Source organism: Stegodyphus dumicola, chromosome 8 (assembly GCF_044657685.1).
Source record: "Stegodyphus dumicola isolate Sdum_Otavi_A_Nest chromosome 8, ASM4465768v1".
Classification (NCBI taxonomy): Eukaryota; Metazoa; Arthropoda; class Arachnida; order Araneae; family Eresidae; genus Stegodyphus; species Stegodyphus dumicola.
In genome coordinates, this window is record NC_140775.1 from 62,413,869 (window position 1) to 62,431,766 (window position 17,898).

At 32.8% G+C, this 17,898-nt stretch overlaps 1 protein-coding gene across 6 annotated transcripts in view; it reads right to left on the reverse strand.

Moving 5' to 3' along the window:
- The window catches only part of LOC118199880 (extracellular matrix organizing protein FRAS1-like), a 284,180-nt gene that overhangs the window by 137,306 nt on the left and 128,976 nt on the right, over positions 1–17,898 (reverse strand). For all 6 annotated transcript variants that reach the window (XR_015042588.1, XR_015042590.1, XM_085821910.1 and 3 more), the window contains exons 29-34: positions 13,716–13,994; positions 11,444–11,647; positions 9,682–9,871; positions 6,821–6,983; positions 4,649–4,781; positions 487–831 (exon numbers count right to left, since the gene is read on the reverse strand). Coding sequence is in view for 4 of the 6 variants with exons in the window: in XM_085821910.1 (XP_085678036.1) it covers positions 487–831; positions 4,649–4,781; positions 6,821–6,983; positions 9,682–9,871; positions 11,444–11,647; positions 13,716–13,994 (1,314 nt within the window). In the remaining 2 variants the exon portion in view is untranslated. The remainder of the gene's footprint in view (positions 1–486; positions 832–4,648; positions 4,782–6,820; positions 6,984–9,681; positions 9,872–11,443; positions 11,648–13,715; positions 13,995–17,898) is intronic.

Below are 17,898 nucleotides of genomic sequence, written 5' to 3' on the forward strand. Positions count from 1 at the left end.
AGATTAAAATAGAATTCCTGAGATAGGAATAGATTTAAAAAAATGTATCGATCTTCAGGGTAACATAAGTCCCCTTTCCTTTAGAAGCAAAAATATTTCTATTTCGAAAATTTCGAATTACAGTCTAATTCATCAAAGAGTATTTTACAATTAAACCTAATAATATCTATTATTACTAATAAATTTGAATGTTTTTCTTTCAATAAAAATAAAAATAACTGAAAAATTCAATTTTCAAAGGTCATGCGTTTATGTCTGTCTTTCGTTTTTGAGAGTAAAATGGCATGACTAAGAAATTTTGCCAAAACTAATAATATAATGTTTGAGAAAATTACCATTTGAATTACCCAAAACTATAATCGTTTGACTGTTTTATAAGCGAAATGAGTTCTGATTTATATATTTATTTGCGATAATAAATGAAAATTGGAAAGAAATCTATCTTTTGTACCTACTTCAATAATATAAATGATAAAAATAACTTACCCTTTTCAGATGCTTTATCAATAATGATAACGAGATCTTCTGGTTTGGTATCTGTGTCAGCTATAAATAAAGTGGAATTTTTTATTTTTGCGTAGCCTCCTTGCTTTACGAATAAGTTGTCCGTAAATATATGTGGTGATTCATCATTCATAGGCTTTATGGTGATGTTTACCACATGTACTTTAGATGACAAATGGCCATCAGTTATCCGGATATGAACCGTATCTCTCTCAGGTTCTAATCCTTTGTGACCTCCTTGCATGTACTTTATAAATCCTTCAACCAGATCAACATAAGGAAAGGAAGAAATCGGTAGACCATCCAAAGTTTTCTCAGCACCTGGGACTAAATCACATGTATTGAATTAGAAACTGTGCTAGAGTTTAATTTCAAGTTAAATTTCTTAATGATTTGTAAAAAATGGAGATATTTGATATTTTCTTAAGTCACACGCAGAAATATAAAACTGCGTTCATTCATAAGCAAGGCAATATACGTAGGAACAGTAACAAGACTACCGTTACACGGGGTATAAGTGCAAGGCAATGAATTAATTTATACCGACATACTTTCAAAATAGTCTTTTCAACTTGAAAGTATCGGCTTATCGTATCCTTTCTTTCTATCTTCGGACGCTGTGTTCAGTGCTTTTCACGAGACAGTATTAGGGATACTCAAAACGGCATTCTCCACGTCAATAACTAATGCAAATAGATGTCTAATACGTAGAAAGTACATAGTGACGGAACCAAAGGATAAAGTCTGCTATCATTTTGATATCATAATCTTTGATAGTTTATGCTGTATAACTAAAATGTATTGCGTACGGACATTAGCTTGAAGTGGGCTACAACAAGATTTGTATGTTCTGAGAGATCAAGAGCAATTCCTTTCATTAAAGAAACTTTTAAACAGCATTCCCAGATATCATTCTACCTTTTCATAGAATTTATTTATTTGATTGTAATGATATAACTACTGTTGTTTCACGTAACAGAAAAAGTTCAGCTGATTTTCAGCCGTACTCGCTGCAACGGCTGACGTCACACCGTATGCATATATGTACATGGTACATGTAAATGTGTCTGGCAATTCACAGATAGAGCTTACATCATGGTTCAGAGTTTAGTTCAATTTCATTGCATGGAAGAGCGTTTTAATTGTATCTTTGAACACTGTTACTTGAAATGTTGTACAAATAAAAATGAAGCTCAGACTTCTTTAAGGCATGCGAAAAATCAGCTTTGCATTTAAAAATAATACAGTAATTAATCGCATTGCACAAAAATGTTGTAAAAATTCCGATCTGCGAATAATTGTTGAATTACCGTATTTGACGGCATATAAGACGGACCCTTATTTAGACGGCCTCACACAAGGAAAAAATGTTTCAATAGAATGGTTTCTTTTAGTTCTCACGTTTCGTAAAAGCCAAATAAACAATTATTGAATGCAATTACCTTCACGTATAAGACGCAGGTAACTTTTTTGAGACCAAATTTAGGAAAAAAAGTGCGTCTTATATGCTGTCAAATACGGTATATCCAATGGGTCGGGAAAACATCTGTGAATAATGCAGAAGCTTCCTTTACATACCTGTAACTTTCAAGAAGGTTAAAAATAATTTTTAAAACTACTTTTTAACATTTATCATCTTTCTCCCAGCATAGTCTGTACTTCTTCCAAAGAAGTTTATGCTGAGAATAATAGCAAATTTCGAAAGCCATTATTTCCTCATGGCCAAAAAATTACGGATGAGATTTGCAGTCGCCCATTTTATTGCATATAATTTTCCTTGCATTAGAAATAGCGATGAACAAGAAAAAAAAAAAAAACAGTTCTTACATGATCATGTCAAAATGCGCAAAGAAAAAATTATTCAAGTTACAGTTATCGCTCTGGAATGGAAACGGTGGGTGCAAATATACTACCAACTGATTAACAATTTTTTTTATACTCTGGAAGGCATCACGCATGGGAAGCAGACATGCAAAACAGGATGTAGTCAGAGGTTTTGACTCTAAACACAACAAAGTTAGCAGACAATGTACTTCAGCTTTTATCATGTTGAGATAAAGTAACCCAATCAAACTTTATCATTTTTTATTAATAAACACATCTTTACCACATATGTGTGCTTTGAAGTTTCATCCAAAAAACGCAACAGAATGTTTGTCATTTTCTAATACAATAGATGCTTTGCTGCAGCATCAAGTATCTTCCACTCCTTTCTCACCATTCATAAGTTTTATGAGCTCTTCAAAATATCTTCCTTTGAACAAAGACTCTTTCTTGAAAGATCATTTATTTATTTTGTCCGTTTCCTTAGCTTTGTTTTTTAAATAAGCATAAATGTTTAGTTAGCTTTTGCTATGCTTTTATAGCCATGCTGAGTTAGAGAACCTTATCCGAGCTCTTTGTCTCAGTTTAAGACAGAAGTACCGAATTATTTTAATATGCATTGTCAAATAACTGGTATTATACATATGATTGATATTCCAAAAGAGGCTATGTTAAGTGTTGTGTATCCATCTTTGTGAAACTAGTATAGTTAATATTTTCAAGATTCTAGCACAAGATATTTCAGAAACACAGACTTAAGCTTTGTCTTCAGTCTCTAGAGACAGAATTTCAATTTGCACCAATCAAAGTATTATATATTATTGCATCAATCAAAGTATTATATAAAATATTAGTCATGACTTCGGTTGCCAGACATCCCGGTTTTGGATGAAAGTGTTTATTGTCTCAAAATGACGTTTTCGAGGCGTCAGTTTGTCCCGTTTTTCGCTTCCCGAAGGAAAATTTGTGATATGTAATAGGAGACGAGATAAACTCATCGTTCTTTTTGTTGGGAAAATTATTTTCTTCCCAAACGTTTCCCTTTTGAAAACTTCTGCCTCCACACATTCGCATAGGTCTCTGTCTTTTTTGTGAGAATGCTGACCTTCGGTTACGGTTACTTCTCAAGATAATTCAAGATTTATGAGCCCTGTGGGAGACAATAATAGTCTTGAAACAGAGAGATGTTCCAACAGACAATTCTGCATAGTTTAATCAATTTTGTTTCATAAAGCAAGTCGAAGAATCAATCCTTATTGATAACAAAGAAATCTGAAATATGAATTGGCGAAAAGAGATTAAGTGTTATTTCTGTGAATAATATGTATGTGTTCAGATCTATTAAAATTGGCAAATTTATCTTTAGTGCTCAGGATACCCAATGCTTGGGCAGTTTTCTTCATAAGTGCGTAGTGGATGAAGAAAGGAAATCCATTACGCATTTCAAAAGTTGAGGTAATTGCGAAATGTGTGTTTAATTACCAAATGAGTCGGTCTCCATTTAATGATCGCATAATTTCACGGAAGATCTCTGTAAGGTTCTGAAGACGGAAAAATATCGCATGTATGAATGAGGCGAAAAATACTGTGAATTTTCAGAAACCACAAAATTAGTCAAAATCGATCTCATAATTGTTTCATTAAAAAAATTCTGATGAAGAAGGTATAGTTCTTGAACAGGTGCTAACTAGATTACGCGCCGAGCATGTACGTGCACATGCTTTCTTTGTAATTGATGTATTAATTATCGCGATGAAAAGGAAGCAATTATCTCATTAAAGAGTAAATTTAATTGATTCTTACTGAGCAGAAGCAAATTGATATTCTTGAGTATTATTTATGCTTTTATGGAATCGAACTCAAAAATGAATCAAGTTTATTATAGGTTGTAAATAAATTCCGTAAGTATTTCCAAAAGCCTCCACCCAGTAATGTGGCTATGTTATCACTGTTAAAAGTTTTTAGCGGATGCGAAGCATTCTCAGACATTGGACCGAAAACATCATAGTTTTTCGGTCTCCGCGATGAAAAATCTAATGACGACTAATTTTGCAGATGTTGCTGTCTCCGAAAGCAAGATACAGATTAATCAGCATTTGATGAATGCAGACAAAGATACCAGAATTGTGTATTGCGCACATATGTTAGCAATGATCTAATTAAGACAATAATTTTATCGCGGAGAAGAAGGCAACACGTACAGAACAGCTACCGAAAAAATAGCAGAATTTTACTTATATACAGTAACTATATAAGGCTTAAGGATTTATATAATTATTAAAAAATTTATTATTTTCATTAAAAATAAAGAAATACGTACTAGGTTTTGAATTTTCTATAAATCCATAGTCAGGTTGCTTTTCTATGATAGCTATGAGATCAGACAGTGGAGTATCCGGGTCAAAAACTGTCAGAATATGTGGTTCTATAACAGCTTCTCCCCCTTCATTAACCTAGAGTTTCAGTAATAAAGTAAAAATGTTTTGTTATTCATAATACTTTTTCCATAGAAAAAACAAGACATTTTGTTATGGGAAAAGGGTATATGCCTACTATCTAGATTTCTTACTTTATTACGTTCAGCAGAGAAATCTTAATTGTTTTTCTGTTTCATATTTACTTAACGCTTTCAAATTATTTTCTTTTCTCATAAAAATGTCATAAGAAAAACTAAAAATTAATAAAATGATACATTTTATAACTTTCACTTTAATAACACTACTTAACGAAGACTTTGTTACAGAGTTGTAAAATGTCGCTAAATGTGGTTATCAGTCAAAAGGAAACGTCGCCAAATACAGTTTGGAAGGTCATCAATGCTAAACCCTGGTTACCTGAAAATGTAATTGTCAAAACACTATATCATCTTTCAGAGATGATATTGAAAACAAAGCAAAATGATCATTTCCTTTGAGTCTGTTGCGGCTCATAATACATACATAGATGCAGGAATTCCAGCCATTATTTCCTAGAATTATCTTCGGCTCATTTCGAATCTTAATAAATAATGAAAAAGCATGGACAGCTATGACTGGATACTTAGCTTTTGGATTCGAGAAAGTTTAATCGACCTGAAAGTTCCCTCAAAACGTTGCGGCTAAGGTAATAGGGATTAAGTCTCTCAGACAACATTTTCTGAGTCAAAATTGAGGAGTTTAGGCATACAGCTACTACAGGCTTTGCCATAGGAAATTATCTTGTTAAATACAGAATTCGTAATGTCAATCACAAAAGCAGCATGCAATTAGAATTTAGTTTCAGTATTTTTATTTAGAAAGCATAGTGATTAATTTCATATTTATTTCTAGATTATTTATTTATTACATTTTAGTTTCTTTATTATATTGTTGCAAGTTGATTAGTTAATTAAAAATGTAAGTAAGTGAAGAGGAATGTTGCCTTCACGTAGGAGGTTCTAAGCAAAACTGTATATAGTACTCACATAAGCTATAAAAACACAGAAATCCTTTGCAAGCCAATTCGTTCACATCTGAACTCAAAACAAACTACTAGTGATTAGCTGTAGTAATTAGTGAGCTGGTTATTTGCAAGAAACCCATTGGGCAATATTTTATTGTTTCTTATACAGTGTTACAACTCATTTATATGTGTAAGATAAAAAAATCCTTAAATCAAAATTTTAACTTTAACGTGAAATAGTCCCTTAATCCTCCTCCATCATAATTTGGTTGTTTTCCCTGTCCATCCTAAAATTAGTAACTGCTTTAAAAAATGGCTTTAAAATGCGATATTTCAAAACGAACCATTTTTGCGATTTTTAGATACCTTAAAGTCTTTAGACAACACTTCAGTCAGGAATAATCCAATGTTTTGAGAACCGTAACGTTTTGTCCTCAACAGGAAAAAAATGAACCAAAACTGATTTAGTCCGAATTTATTCTTATTATTTTCATCTTGGACCCATAGCTTTCCTCCTTTTGCTTCTTTACATGGCAAGTGGTGTAGCTGTCCGTTGCTTCTCCTTTCTTCAGCTATTTCCAAAAGAATAAAAGCGACAATTCACAGTAAAGCGTGTCTTTTTCGTCAGTTTATCTATGTCTTTATCAAGAACAAAAAGTGCTCAAGCTTCTAGACTGCATCTAGATCTTCCTGAATCGGCTTTCATCTTTATGCATCTACGTCGTTCTTAAGAATGACATCACTGCATAATTTGTGTATGTGTATGTCTGTGTATGTATGCGTGTATGTGTGTTGTGTTTATTTTACAGCTTATAGTTAAACTTGCAGACAGGCTTCATATTCGATCAGCATTTACGTATGTACTAAGTAACTGTCGTATCAGCAATAGATCAACATTGGAGTAAAGGTAAAAATAATGATTAGTATTTTAGGTTTTAATATGAAATAATAAGAAAAATAGGTGTTTTTTATAAGAAAAGTGGTATACTTCTTTAAATAAAGTTTTTCTCATATAAAAATTTTTAAGTTTTAGTATTTGAGGCTTTATTATAATATTTTGAAGCTGATTTACCTGAACATCACTTGTAACTTTTACAACTGGCGGATGCTTGATACGAGGTTTTACTTTCATAGTAAAAACTTGATTTGGTTGAACATTTCCACTACCATCAGCAACATCAAATCGCAAAAAATCTCGTACAGTTTCATCACCGATACTGGTATCTGCTACATATCTGAAATCGTAGATCAGCTTTTGTAAAAGAATGCTATTAAAATTTAAGAGTTTTTTTCGTGAAAATATTAGTAAACTACTACTTCAAGAGTTATAAAACTTGCAATTTAAATACTAGCAAATTAAAAAAAAAATAAATAAAATTAAAACATACTCAAAATTTGAAAATTATGGTATCAAATTTTATGACACTTTGGTAAGAAGTTAAGATTCCTGTCTATTTCTTAATTTAGACGCCAGGTTCTCAAGAATGAAGTTTCAGAAGCATACTTATTCGGATTAGATAATTGATATTTCATTTGATAAATGCGGCATGTGTCAGATGATTTTCCAAATTCTTAAATTTTCTCCCGTTTTTATGTTTAACATTGAAAATACATTTTGAACGGAAGCATTTTTCTTCAAATGAGGTCTATTTTAACGCCTTTTTGTTGAGAATAAATTTTAATCTTTCTTTTCACCATTGACAGAACAGCTGGTCCCCTGGGGAATGTGCTCATCAGCCCATCAGTGGAATAAATAAATTAGAGCTTAGTGCTATGTTCCTTGGGACTTCAAAATGTAAGGTTTGGGCTACTGAAAGAAGGACCGCAAGTAAGGAGGGAAAGTATATGGTAGGGGCTCTGCTACTGAGACTAGGTGAAAAATACTGATGATGGTTTATCTTGAATAAATAAAAATTGCTGTTACTTCATGTTGAATACTGAAGCTTTGGTACAGCATGCAAACAGTTATAATGTATATCAATAATTATGCAATTAAATTAAAAAAAATACTATATCTTCTGAAATACAAAACACTTTGTAGATTTGCAATCTGTAGCTCCATACGCCATATATCGAAGGATCGCATAGAAAATACCTTTAAGTTTTCACAGGGTATTTTGTAGAAAAAAGTGTATATTTTCCCTTAATCGCTAATTTATCTTGCATAATATTGACAATTTGATTGAGACTATTGAATTTCAAACAAAATATTGAGATTATTATTATTTTAATTTGTAGAAAGACGACAAGGGGACATTAATCTTACAGGAACTACACTTACTCTTTATTATAGCATTTACTTTAAATAACTGGTAATTTCTTTCTGGGTACAGTGACTAAAATTAGAAATAAATGAAGCAATGGTAATAATTTAAATATAACTAGCAAATCTAATTAATGTTATAAAATAAAATTAGTACTGAAAAGCAAATAATTCTTAACTTCGAGTTGTAACAGAACTATTTAAGTGTAACTGAACTATTTTATTCAACGCCATGAACTCATGAACTGTAACCGAACTATTTTATTGAAACGTCATCTAGTGGCGAAGCGGAAAAAACGTCAGTCGACCTCCAGCCGTCATGATGAGAGGTTACTATGTCTCTGTTATTCAAATGTTATTCAAATGTTCCATTTGGTATATGTTTCATTTTTATGTATATTTCTTTTGTTTGTAACCGTTCCTGTGTGCTCTGTTAATAATTTTTTTAAAAGCTAGCCGGCATTAGTGTCTATTGAGGAACGGCTACATCACATTGGCGCCCAACTAAATTTGAATCCAAAATGTTTAGAATTTTTGTTTAGCTTTAACAAGCTTTTACTTCCGAATTTTAAGTCCTCCACGAAGGCTTCCCGTAGGCAGATAGCCTTAGTGTGCTTTGCCATAATTAAATAAATAATACTCCCGAATTTAACTTTTAGTTGCTGGAGATCGGCTTAGTTTCTTTTCAGGTGTGGACTGTTGGTTAAAAATTCTGGAAACATATTCTGGAATTAAAATTGTCATGCCGTGCTGCTAGCGCATCGAATCATCAATTGGACACTTTCAACGGAAAAGATAAGTTTCGTTTACATTATCGTTTAATCTGAGTTTAAAGTTACGGTTACAGAGTTGATTTATGCAAGATAACACATAATACAATCAGAAGAAAAAATAATACTCAGATTCAAAGCATTAGTTTCGTAATGGTAAAATCATCAGTTGAATGATAGCCATTAGAGTAGAACAGATGGGGCTTTTCATAGTGGGAAAAAAATCAGGGATGCCTTCACAAGGATAAGAACTTCTAGCTTCTAGCTGCTGGCCGGGCATGCTACAATTATACTACAAAATTTAGAACTGTAAATAATTAACTCAAAATTAAAAATTTGCACAATTTAAAGTTCCTTTGAGGAACAAGTATAAGCGACGTGTAATACCATACATTGACTGCTCTGCAAAAATTAATAGCTGGCATTCTCACAGCAAGATTATGCTACTGCTCATTGAAGTATTAATTATATCTCGCAAAAATTACTTCATTTAAATTAATTTATAAACACTTTTTATATTTAATTTTTCAAAGTATTAACATAAATATATCCTCCGAGTTAAAAGACAGATCTTTAAAATCAAAAGCTGAATGATTGTTCATATTAGAAAAGAAAAGTAACAGAAACAATAAATAATAGCAACAATAAGGCAAAAATAATTTATCTTATATATAAATATGTGTGTGTGTGTTTATATTACTTTTAAAATTAAGAATCCGCTTCACAGGAATTATTGTGCTTTGTTATATCTTATGAGCACAACCAAAATTTTATTTAACCACTAGACCAAAACTACAGTAATGTTAATCTAAATTTATCTACGTGTAATTCAATCAAAATCTAATTATGTTCTGAAATTAATTGATAAAGAGGCCAAATTACAATGTAAAGTAAAATTACCTAATTTTCTGATCATTTATATCCTGTTGGCTGAATTGGTCTTTAGGCCGTAATGCATTATAATGATCATTCTCTTGTTTTTCAATTCTACCATATTCTGGTGTTTTCAACAAGGTGAAGGTGATCTGAGCGTCATCCGAAATCACATCTGTATATGCCAGATGGTGTCTCTGAAGAACCAAGAATTTACCTACAAAAATTAAATTCAGATTTGCATTATAAAAAGTTATTAAGATTAAAATGACAGTAATATTTTCAGTTAATTTCTTGTAGAGAAGATTAAATACATTTGTTTCTTACTTCCAAAAATTAAATAGATAACAGTGCATTTGAAGCAATGCGAAAGGGAATGATTGATGAAATCCAAACTTTAACAAAAGTGAGCCATTTATTTATGAGTATAACAACAATAAAAATCTGATGTGTACACCACATGATATCCTTGTACGGAATATTAAATTATACGCATTTTTTCCTGTATCTCATTTAAACTTATTGAAATGAATTAAATCTACTTCGTCGATAACCACAATACTCCCGAACAGAATAAGTGCACTCTTTAAAATTCACAATATTTATTTACCATAGCGACACTCTGGCGCTAGGTTCACTTAACAGCGTTCTATCTCATTCATTTTATAACTCAAAATGCACAAAAATTATATCATCTGAAGAATTATGTAATCGTTGCCACATATTCTGTTCAAATGCTACAATAAAGAAATCTAAAACGATGTATAAAAGAAATTAAATAATAATAATAATAAAAATGTTTTTCACAGACGATTCACCGCCACTCACCTAATGCGCATGCGCTACTCGTCAACATTCTCCTGTGTCCCAAACAATATTTATATATATGTGGCGACAATATTTGTTGCTAATACGAAGCACTTTTTATTTCCTCGAATTTCAGTAGAGATATATTTCTCATTCAACTAATTCAGTTCTCACTTCACGAAAAGGCAAAAATATATAAAAACTCAAAATATCTTCATTAAAAATTGAAAAATAAGGAAAACATAAGACACCAGATACAGTTAAAATAATTAAAAAACAATTTTTACAATTAAAATTACTTTCAGCGCAAAAACAAGCAATTCGGACAGCAAGGAAAAGGCAGCTTTTTCGGTGCACAAAACTAAAAGTTTCCTTTTGGTTTCATCAACAAAAAGACACTGAAGGTGCAGCAAGATTTAATTCACTGCTCTGCTAAGTTTCAAGTGTAAACAAATATGGCTGCTATGGTAAAACAAAAAATTAGGCTTAGCTGCACTTAAACAACTTTTAAATTGTTGATAAGTCTACAACTATTGCGTGCAGATTAACTAAAGGATAAAAAACTCAACCAGAAAAAAAGAACAACATAATTAAATCATTTTTAAAGCAAAAAATACGCAATTTACCAAAATATAAGGATAAAAAACTGAGCTTACGGAGCCGAGTTACAAAGTGGGTATATATATATATATATATATTACATATTTTGGAGTTCCCGATTGCATCCAACAAGGGAGGTGCACAACTACAATTATAGCAGTCCTATATACAAAATTTCAAAGTTCCGAGGTTACTTGTTTTTGAGTTATACGAGATATATATATGCATTCGTATGTAAGCACAGATCTTTACTTCGTACAAAGAAGTAAAAATCCTCCCTACTGGCTAAAACAATTGCGAAGGATTTAACGTTTAATACTTTCTAAAAAATATAATGTTATTTTTTCCTATCTTTCAAAATTATAATGAAATAATTCCTTACCTTCTGTAACGGATCCCATTAAAGCTGTTGAATCAACAATAACTGGGCTTTCAATATCAATTGGAGAAACTTCGAAATTTACACGATTTAAAGAGGAACGTCGACCACCCATTATGGTGAGCACAGCACTATCATGCAAGTTATTGGAACCATCATGCTCATAATACATATCTTTGATTATGGATGTGAAAGAAAATCCATCATCTAAAAAGCAGAAATAATGCCTTGGTTATTACAAAATTGTGTCAAATGTAGTTTATTGTAATAATAATTAAGCAGTTGCAGAGAGAAATATTAAATAAATATTAATAAAGAATTGTTCAAAATATAGCAAAAATGTGGGTTTTCGACGGATATACAGATGATTATTTTGATTTAAAATCAACTTTGAAGCAGATAATTTGGGTGTAAGGTGATTTAGTGGAGAGAAAATTAAAAAAATAATATTGGAAGCAAAGCAAGAACTTGGATTTTAATACGTTGTATGAAATTTTTAATAAAACAATTCTTAATGTTTTATATAATTTCTCTACATTAGGTTTTAATATATCCCAGCATGCGCAAAAATGTGCAAATTAGGAACGCCTTAACCTTAAACAATAACTATTATCGTAAATAGAGTCCTCTTCAATAACAATAAATTTCTATTACTGTGCCTTGACAGTATCAAGAAAAAAATTTTAATGAGTGTGAAAAATGATTGGTAGTAAGGAAATAAAGATAAAAGCGGTCAAACACCCTAATTCCCAGTTAATTTAGTTGCCTTCATTTTATCTTTTACAATCTTTTTCATTTGGCAAACAGAAATAAAGTTTTCAAGTTTCAATCGAGCATTTGAAGTTAAAAAAAAGTTGCATAGTTTGGCACAGATTTTGAATACAGCTCTACCGATCTGTTAAGGCAATCAGTCACGGGTTCATCTTCCAGTAAAAATAGTTTTCATAAAACGGAAAGACAACCACGTCATACTGAAAGCAATGAATGGAGCAAAAGAAAAATGAAAGTAGCGCCATCTGACAAGAAAAATAGTTATGAACGATGTAAAACTGAGAAATTAGAATCTGAAAGTATCAGGAAGTTTTTTGACTGTAATAAACAGGATAATTAGTTACAATAATTTAGTTCGCAAGAAAACAAAGACTGAAAACAAACTTTGAAAGCATGACATGCATAAGTGTAAAAATAAACTAATGTTTGTTTAGCAGAGTGATATGATTTAGCATGGAAAGTAAACAAACAGAAAACGATTTACGGTATGCGATAGTGCTGAAATTGAATTGGTTGTAAATTGTTATAATATCAACGATGGGAATTAATTACCAGATTCAATTTCAGGACTGGTGGTTGGATCAATCCAATTCATAACAATTAAATTCTAGGTTAAATCCTGTTTATTACAGTCAAAAAACGTGAATTAACATAATAATTCCCAGCCAAAAAGATAGTTTCTCAAATAATTTTATCTCAAAATAGAACATGTAAATATCAGCAAGTGCTCGAAAAGGCTAATACCTAATCTTTCAATTTGGAGATAGTAATTTGTTTGGAAAATAAAGTGGTTCTGACTCAAAGAAACTTTAGTGACGGATATGAACTTCTCAAGGTCAATATCTGTGCAATGGAATTCTCAAAGTCTACCTTCAAGGTATTTTAATACTTCTCAATTAGAACCTTAACAAACAGTAATTTAACATAAAAAGAAACCCTAACTCAGCACTGAAGAGAAATATTTTTCAGGTTATGGACGACTTAAAAGAATTTTTTAGTGTTAAATATAGTTGAGTGCATGTGTCTTTATTCATGATAACGATCTGCCTACTCTTATCAGTTTTGGAAATAATGCTGTCCTTTATAATCTTTGAAATCACACTTGTGACTATTATTTTATCTATAACCTTTCTTCAGTAGTTGTGATTCTGTGAAAATTATCCATAAAGTTTCTTCATTAGGTGAATTGATTTTATTTGAAGTTTTTCACATTCACAAAATGTATCTTCTTCAGTTTGTGACATAAATTTCAGTCCAGCTCTTCCTAACATTTTCAAAGTTGTTTCTTCTCCCAATGTTTGAAGAACGTTTTACTCTAAGAGAAAAGAGATATGCATCTGATCGCCTTCGAAACCATTAGAGTTTTATTCAGAACCTATGCTAAAATAAGAATTCTATTCTGCCTACTTTTAAAGTTTCATTTGCATGTTTCTCTTCCAGTTTGAATCAATTTGTTTAATTTTGTAAGATTATATAAATGCAAATTTAAATCGTAAAATCTTACCTTCTGCAATTTTTGTTTGAGTCCCACCAGTGATCTGAACTAATGACCCATACCGAGGAGCAGTACTAAGAACAACTTCAAGCTGATCCTCAGGCATATCGTGACCTACCGTAGACAGCCAGTTGAATCCAAGTTCTTTTGACTGTCCTTGCTTTACAATAATAGTAGTTTCATAATCAATCGCTGACGCCGGAGATGTGAATTCTATAGAAGGCGGTCGGACTGTGATAGTGAAATTCTGAACAGGTGATAACTGAATTCCTCGTTTAGCATCAATAACTGAGAAGCAAAGAAAAATAGTCGTTTGTTAAAATAATTACAATTCATACTATTTTTATTGTCTAGCAATTTTTATATATTAGAATCTACTAGCACAATGTAATGCATTCAATTAGCAATAAACAGACAAAGAAAGGAAAACTTCATTGAAAATTATCTTAAAGCTAAAAATCAATACAATAATATATGAACTGAAATTTTAAACTAACTGGAGTTTCTTTAAAACTCAGTCTAGATTTGACAGAGGTTCGTATAATACATAAACATGAACCCTTTTAGTTCATGTATTGTAGTTTGCTTGTGACTTTATTGGAGAGCATAGCTATACCAAACCTTTGATGCTGATGACAAATAAAATGTAAGCAGTCCATTCAGGTTCGGGGTATTGTTCGTTTGGTTTAATCTGAACCTCCTTAGCCATAGTTGTTACTTATTTAGCAAAACCCAGGAAGCATGTGTGAATTACGGATATCATGGACATCAGTAACATTGCCTCCTGGGCTAACATTCAAGACACATGGAAAAAGTTTTGTCAAAAACCCCATAAAGAGGTTGCGGCAAACTTCAGACTGCAAACAGGTCACGATTGCACGGCACATCATCTTAATAAAATTGGCATCCTTCCATCTAGTATATGCCAAATTTGAAATTCGCACATCATGAATGACGAGCATTTTCTTATATGCCCAGAACTAGATAAAGAGTCTCAGAAACGTGTGAGGTAAGTAAACTATATTTGAATGCCAGAGATTTCATGAACTATTTGTAAAGACTACATCCGTTTTGTTCCTTTATTTGTTGTTAAAATTTTTAATATTTTAATTTTGTTTCCATTTTCATTTATCCTGATTCTTACTTTATAAATGATTGTTCTTTTTTATTATTTTTCATTGTTCATATGTGATACTTGAGCTGTTTCATATGTTTGAACGGATATTTCCAATAAAGCCATATGTAAGAACAGATTGTTAATAATAATGCAGAATATTGCCTCAAAGTTGTGTCTACTTTTTTGACATTCAAAACACACCTCATTAATGTAATAAATTGAAGAATAATCACAAATAGCTATTGAAAATTAGAATATAGATTGAATAGCTATTGAAAATTGAATATTAAAATATAGATTGGCAATAATAATGCGTACTATTATCTTAAAATTGTTTCATATTCAAAATGCACCTCATAACTTGAAATACTTTGAGCAAAACACAAATAGCTAAATTATACGTTGGCATTACTAAGCCAGATAGATTTATTGCATTGAACATATATTTTAATAAATATTTATAATAATAAATATTTTCGCACTTAGAGCGATTTCAAAATATTTTCCAAAATTTGTGAATACACTGGTTATTATTAATTAAAGAACAATCACAAAAATGACTAAAACTTTACACGTAGAATTCATTGAAACTGATCCACAGTGTACAACACATAGTAAGGTATAAAATAACATGAAAAGAAATTACCAGACTATTATGGTGCAACAGAAATTAGCATACGTATATGAACAAATCCGGTGCGTCAGTTTAGTATAGGAAGTTACCTTCAATATGGAGTATAATATCCCCTAGAAGCAAGACAATACATACAGCGAAGTGTGAAGCTGCCAATTATTCAGTCTATCAGTTCTCTAGGAAGCGAAAAGTAGTTGCAGGTGTGGCAAGCGTCTGAAGAGGAGAATTAAAAGCAACTATACGTCTTTTAAAAATATCTCAAACATGCTTAATAGGATTCAAGTCTGGTGTGCTCCTAAAGACAATCATCCTCCTTGCGGGCCCAGTGTGGACTAGCGTTGTCGCCCTGTACTAAGAAATTATCGCTTATTACCCCGACATAAGGGGACATAAGGATCAAGGATGTCATATTTATAGGCCCGAGCGTTCATGGTTCCACTTGGAAAGATGCGAAGGTCTGTGCGTCCACCCAAAGAGATATCAAACCAGACATAGATACTGCATCCTCCGCATGCATTCCTTTCACGGATATTTGATGGATGAAAACGGGTTCCAGGTTCTATCCAAATCATATAACGCTTACTATCGCTTTGGATGCTAAACCTGGACTCATCCGTACAGAGAAGTCTTCCGTTGATCAGCTATTCAGTGGACATATTGAGTGACACACAAACAGCTGGTCGCCTTACGAATAGACCTCCTTCATGATGCCCTCTACGCAAAGTTGACGTTGACATCAACTGTCCAGGGGCTGCAGCAAGGCAGCATTTGAGTTGAGTCAGAGTTGAGGTTCTATTCCTGTTGCTTGTGTTGTTGCTGATGCTCGCTTGTCTGACATATAGTCAGCCCAAGCCCACGAAATTCCTCGTGGCAAAGCAGCGCAAGACACGCCTGCCGTTGGCAACAGCCTTGAGAACCTTGCAGGTGATAGTGCAATTTAGCTCAGTTCCGCCCCCATTTTGATGGAGAGCAGCCCCGGGGGTAAGGGGTCCTAGAGTCTCCCACCCCTATTTCCCTATAATCAATGTCGTGAGAGGACTTTCGGCTCGTCACATATTTAGAGTGCCCCCATGCCGCACAAAATCTATACAAACATCCATTCCTTCTCCCGGATTCGAATCGAGGCCCTTCGTCACGGCAGTCAGCGACGCTAACCACTATACTGACTGAACGGCAGTTCTATTCTTTATGCGCATAACAACAAATATCGGTCATCAGCGCTCATCGTAGCCGTTGGCCATTCTTGACTGAACCTGCTGGATGCCGAATCTGTGGTTAGAATTTTTTGAGAAAGTTTATGAACCACAGGAGCATTTAGCTATCTGGTCTATTCTATATGACTTTGTCCTACCAATAGCTCTCCATTGCAGTTCTTCGACAAATGATATCTGGAGGTCATCTTTACAAATTGTCAATCCAAGATTTCTTATTACAGTGCAATTTGCAGGTTTGCACTGAAGCATGCAGTTTTATGCTCCTCGTAGATGCAATATTTCTATTGCAGCGGCACTCATTTGCATACTGCAGTTTTATTCAGCTTTGATACTTTTGTAACATACTAGTCCACAGCAGGAGATTTTCTTTTCCTGCTCTTACCAGTTCCTTAATGAGTCCCAAACGGGCCTGGCGGAGGTGAAAAGTATCAGCGACGTTTTCTCCAGGGGAGGTACAAATAGATGGAGTTTTTGTTGGCAACCGCCGTCGATTTCCCTAGCGCATGCGCATGATAAGCAAGTTTTCTGCTGCGTAATACTTATACTTAGTTAATAGTTAGTTAGCCAAAGTCAATGGTGAGTATTGCATGTAAGAGAGAAGTGCAAAGCGCTGTGTAAAATCATGTTTCTACTCTGCTGTTCAACGTCTTCGTAGTTTAAATAAATGTTTGTCATGTATATAGAAGACGTCATTTTATTCTTCATAGGTTATGGGCCCAGATAGCGCTTAACTGTGCAGTGCAACTACCATTGTTAAATTCTTTTGGCAAGCCAAGCTGCGTCGACTGAAATGAAAATGGCGACGCCTACTACAGTGTCAATTGAAAAGCTAAACAAGGATAACTTTGACACGTGGAAGCTGCAAATGGAAGCAATACTGATTAAAAATTATCATTGGGACTATGTAACTGGGAAAATTCCGAAACCAGAACCTGGTGATGAAGAATTTGCTAAATGGAAAACTACTGACCAAAAAAGCACGAGCGGATATAATCCTATCCATCTTACCCAGTGAACTTCCACAAGTAAAGAACTGTGTAACATCTCACGAACTGTGTCGTAAATTGCATTCTATTTACGAATCGAAGGGACCAGCTAGAAAGGCCACAATTCTAAAAAAATTGCTTTTTACAAAATTGAGTGATTCAAAACAAATGACTGATCATCTAAATGATTTTTTTTGTTCTTGTGGACAAACTGAAAGAAATGGAAATAAGCATTGCGGAT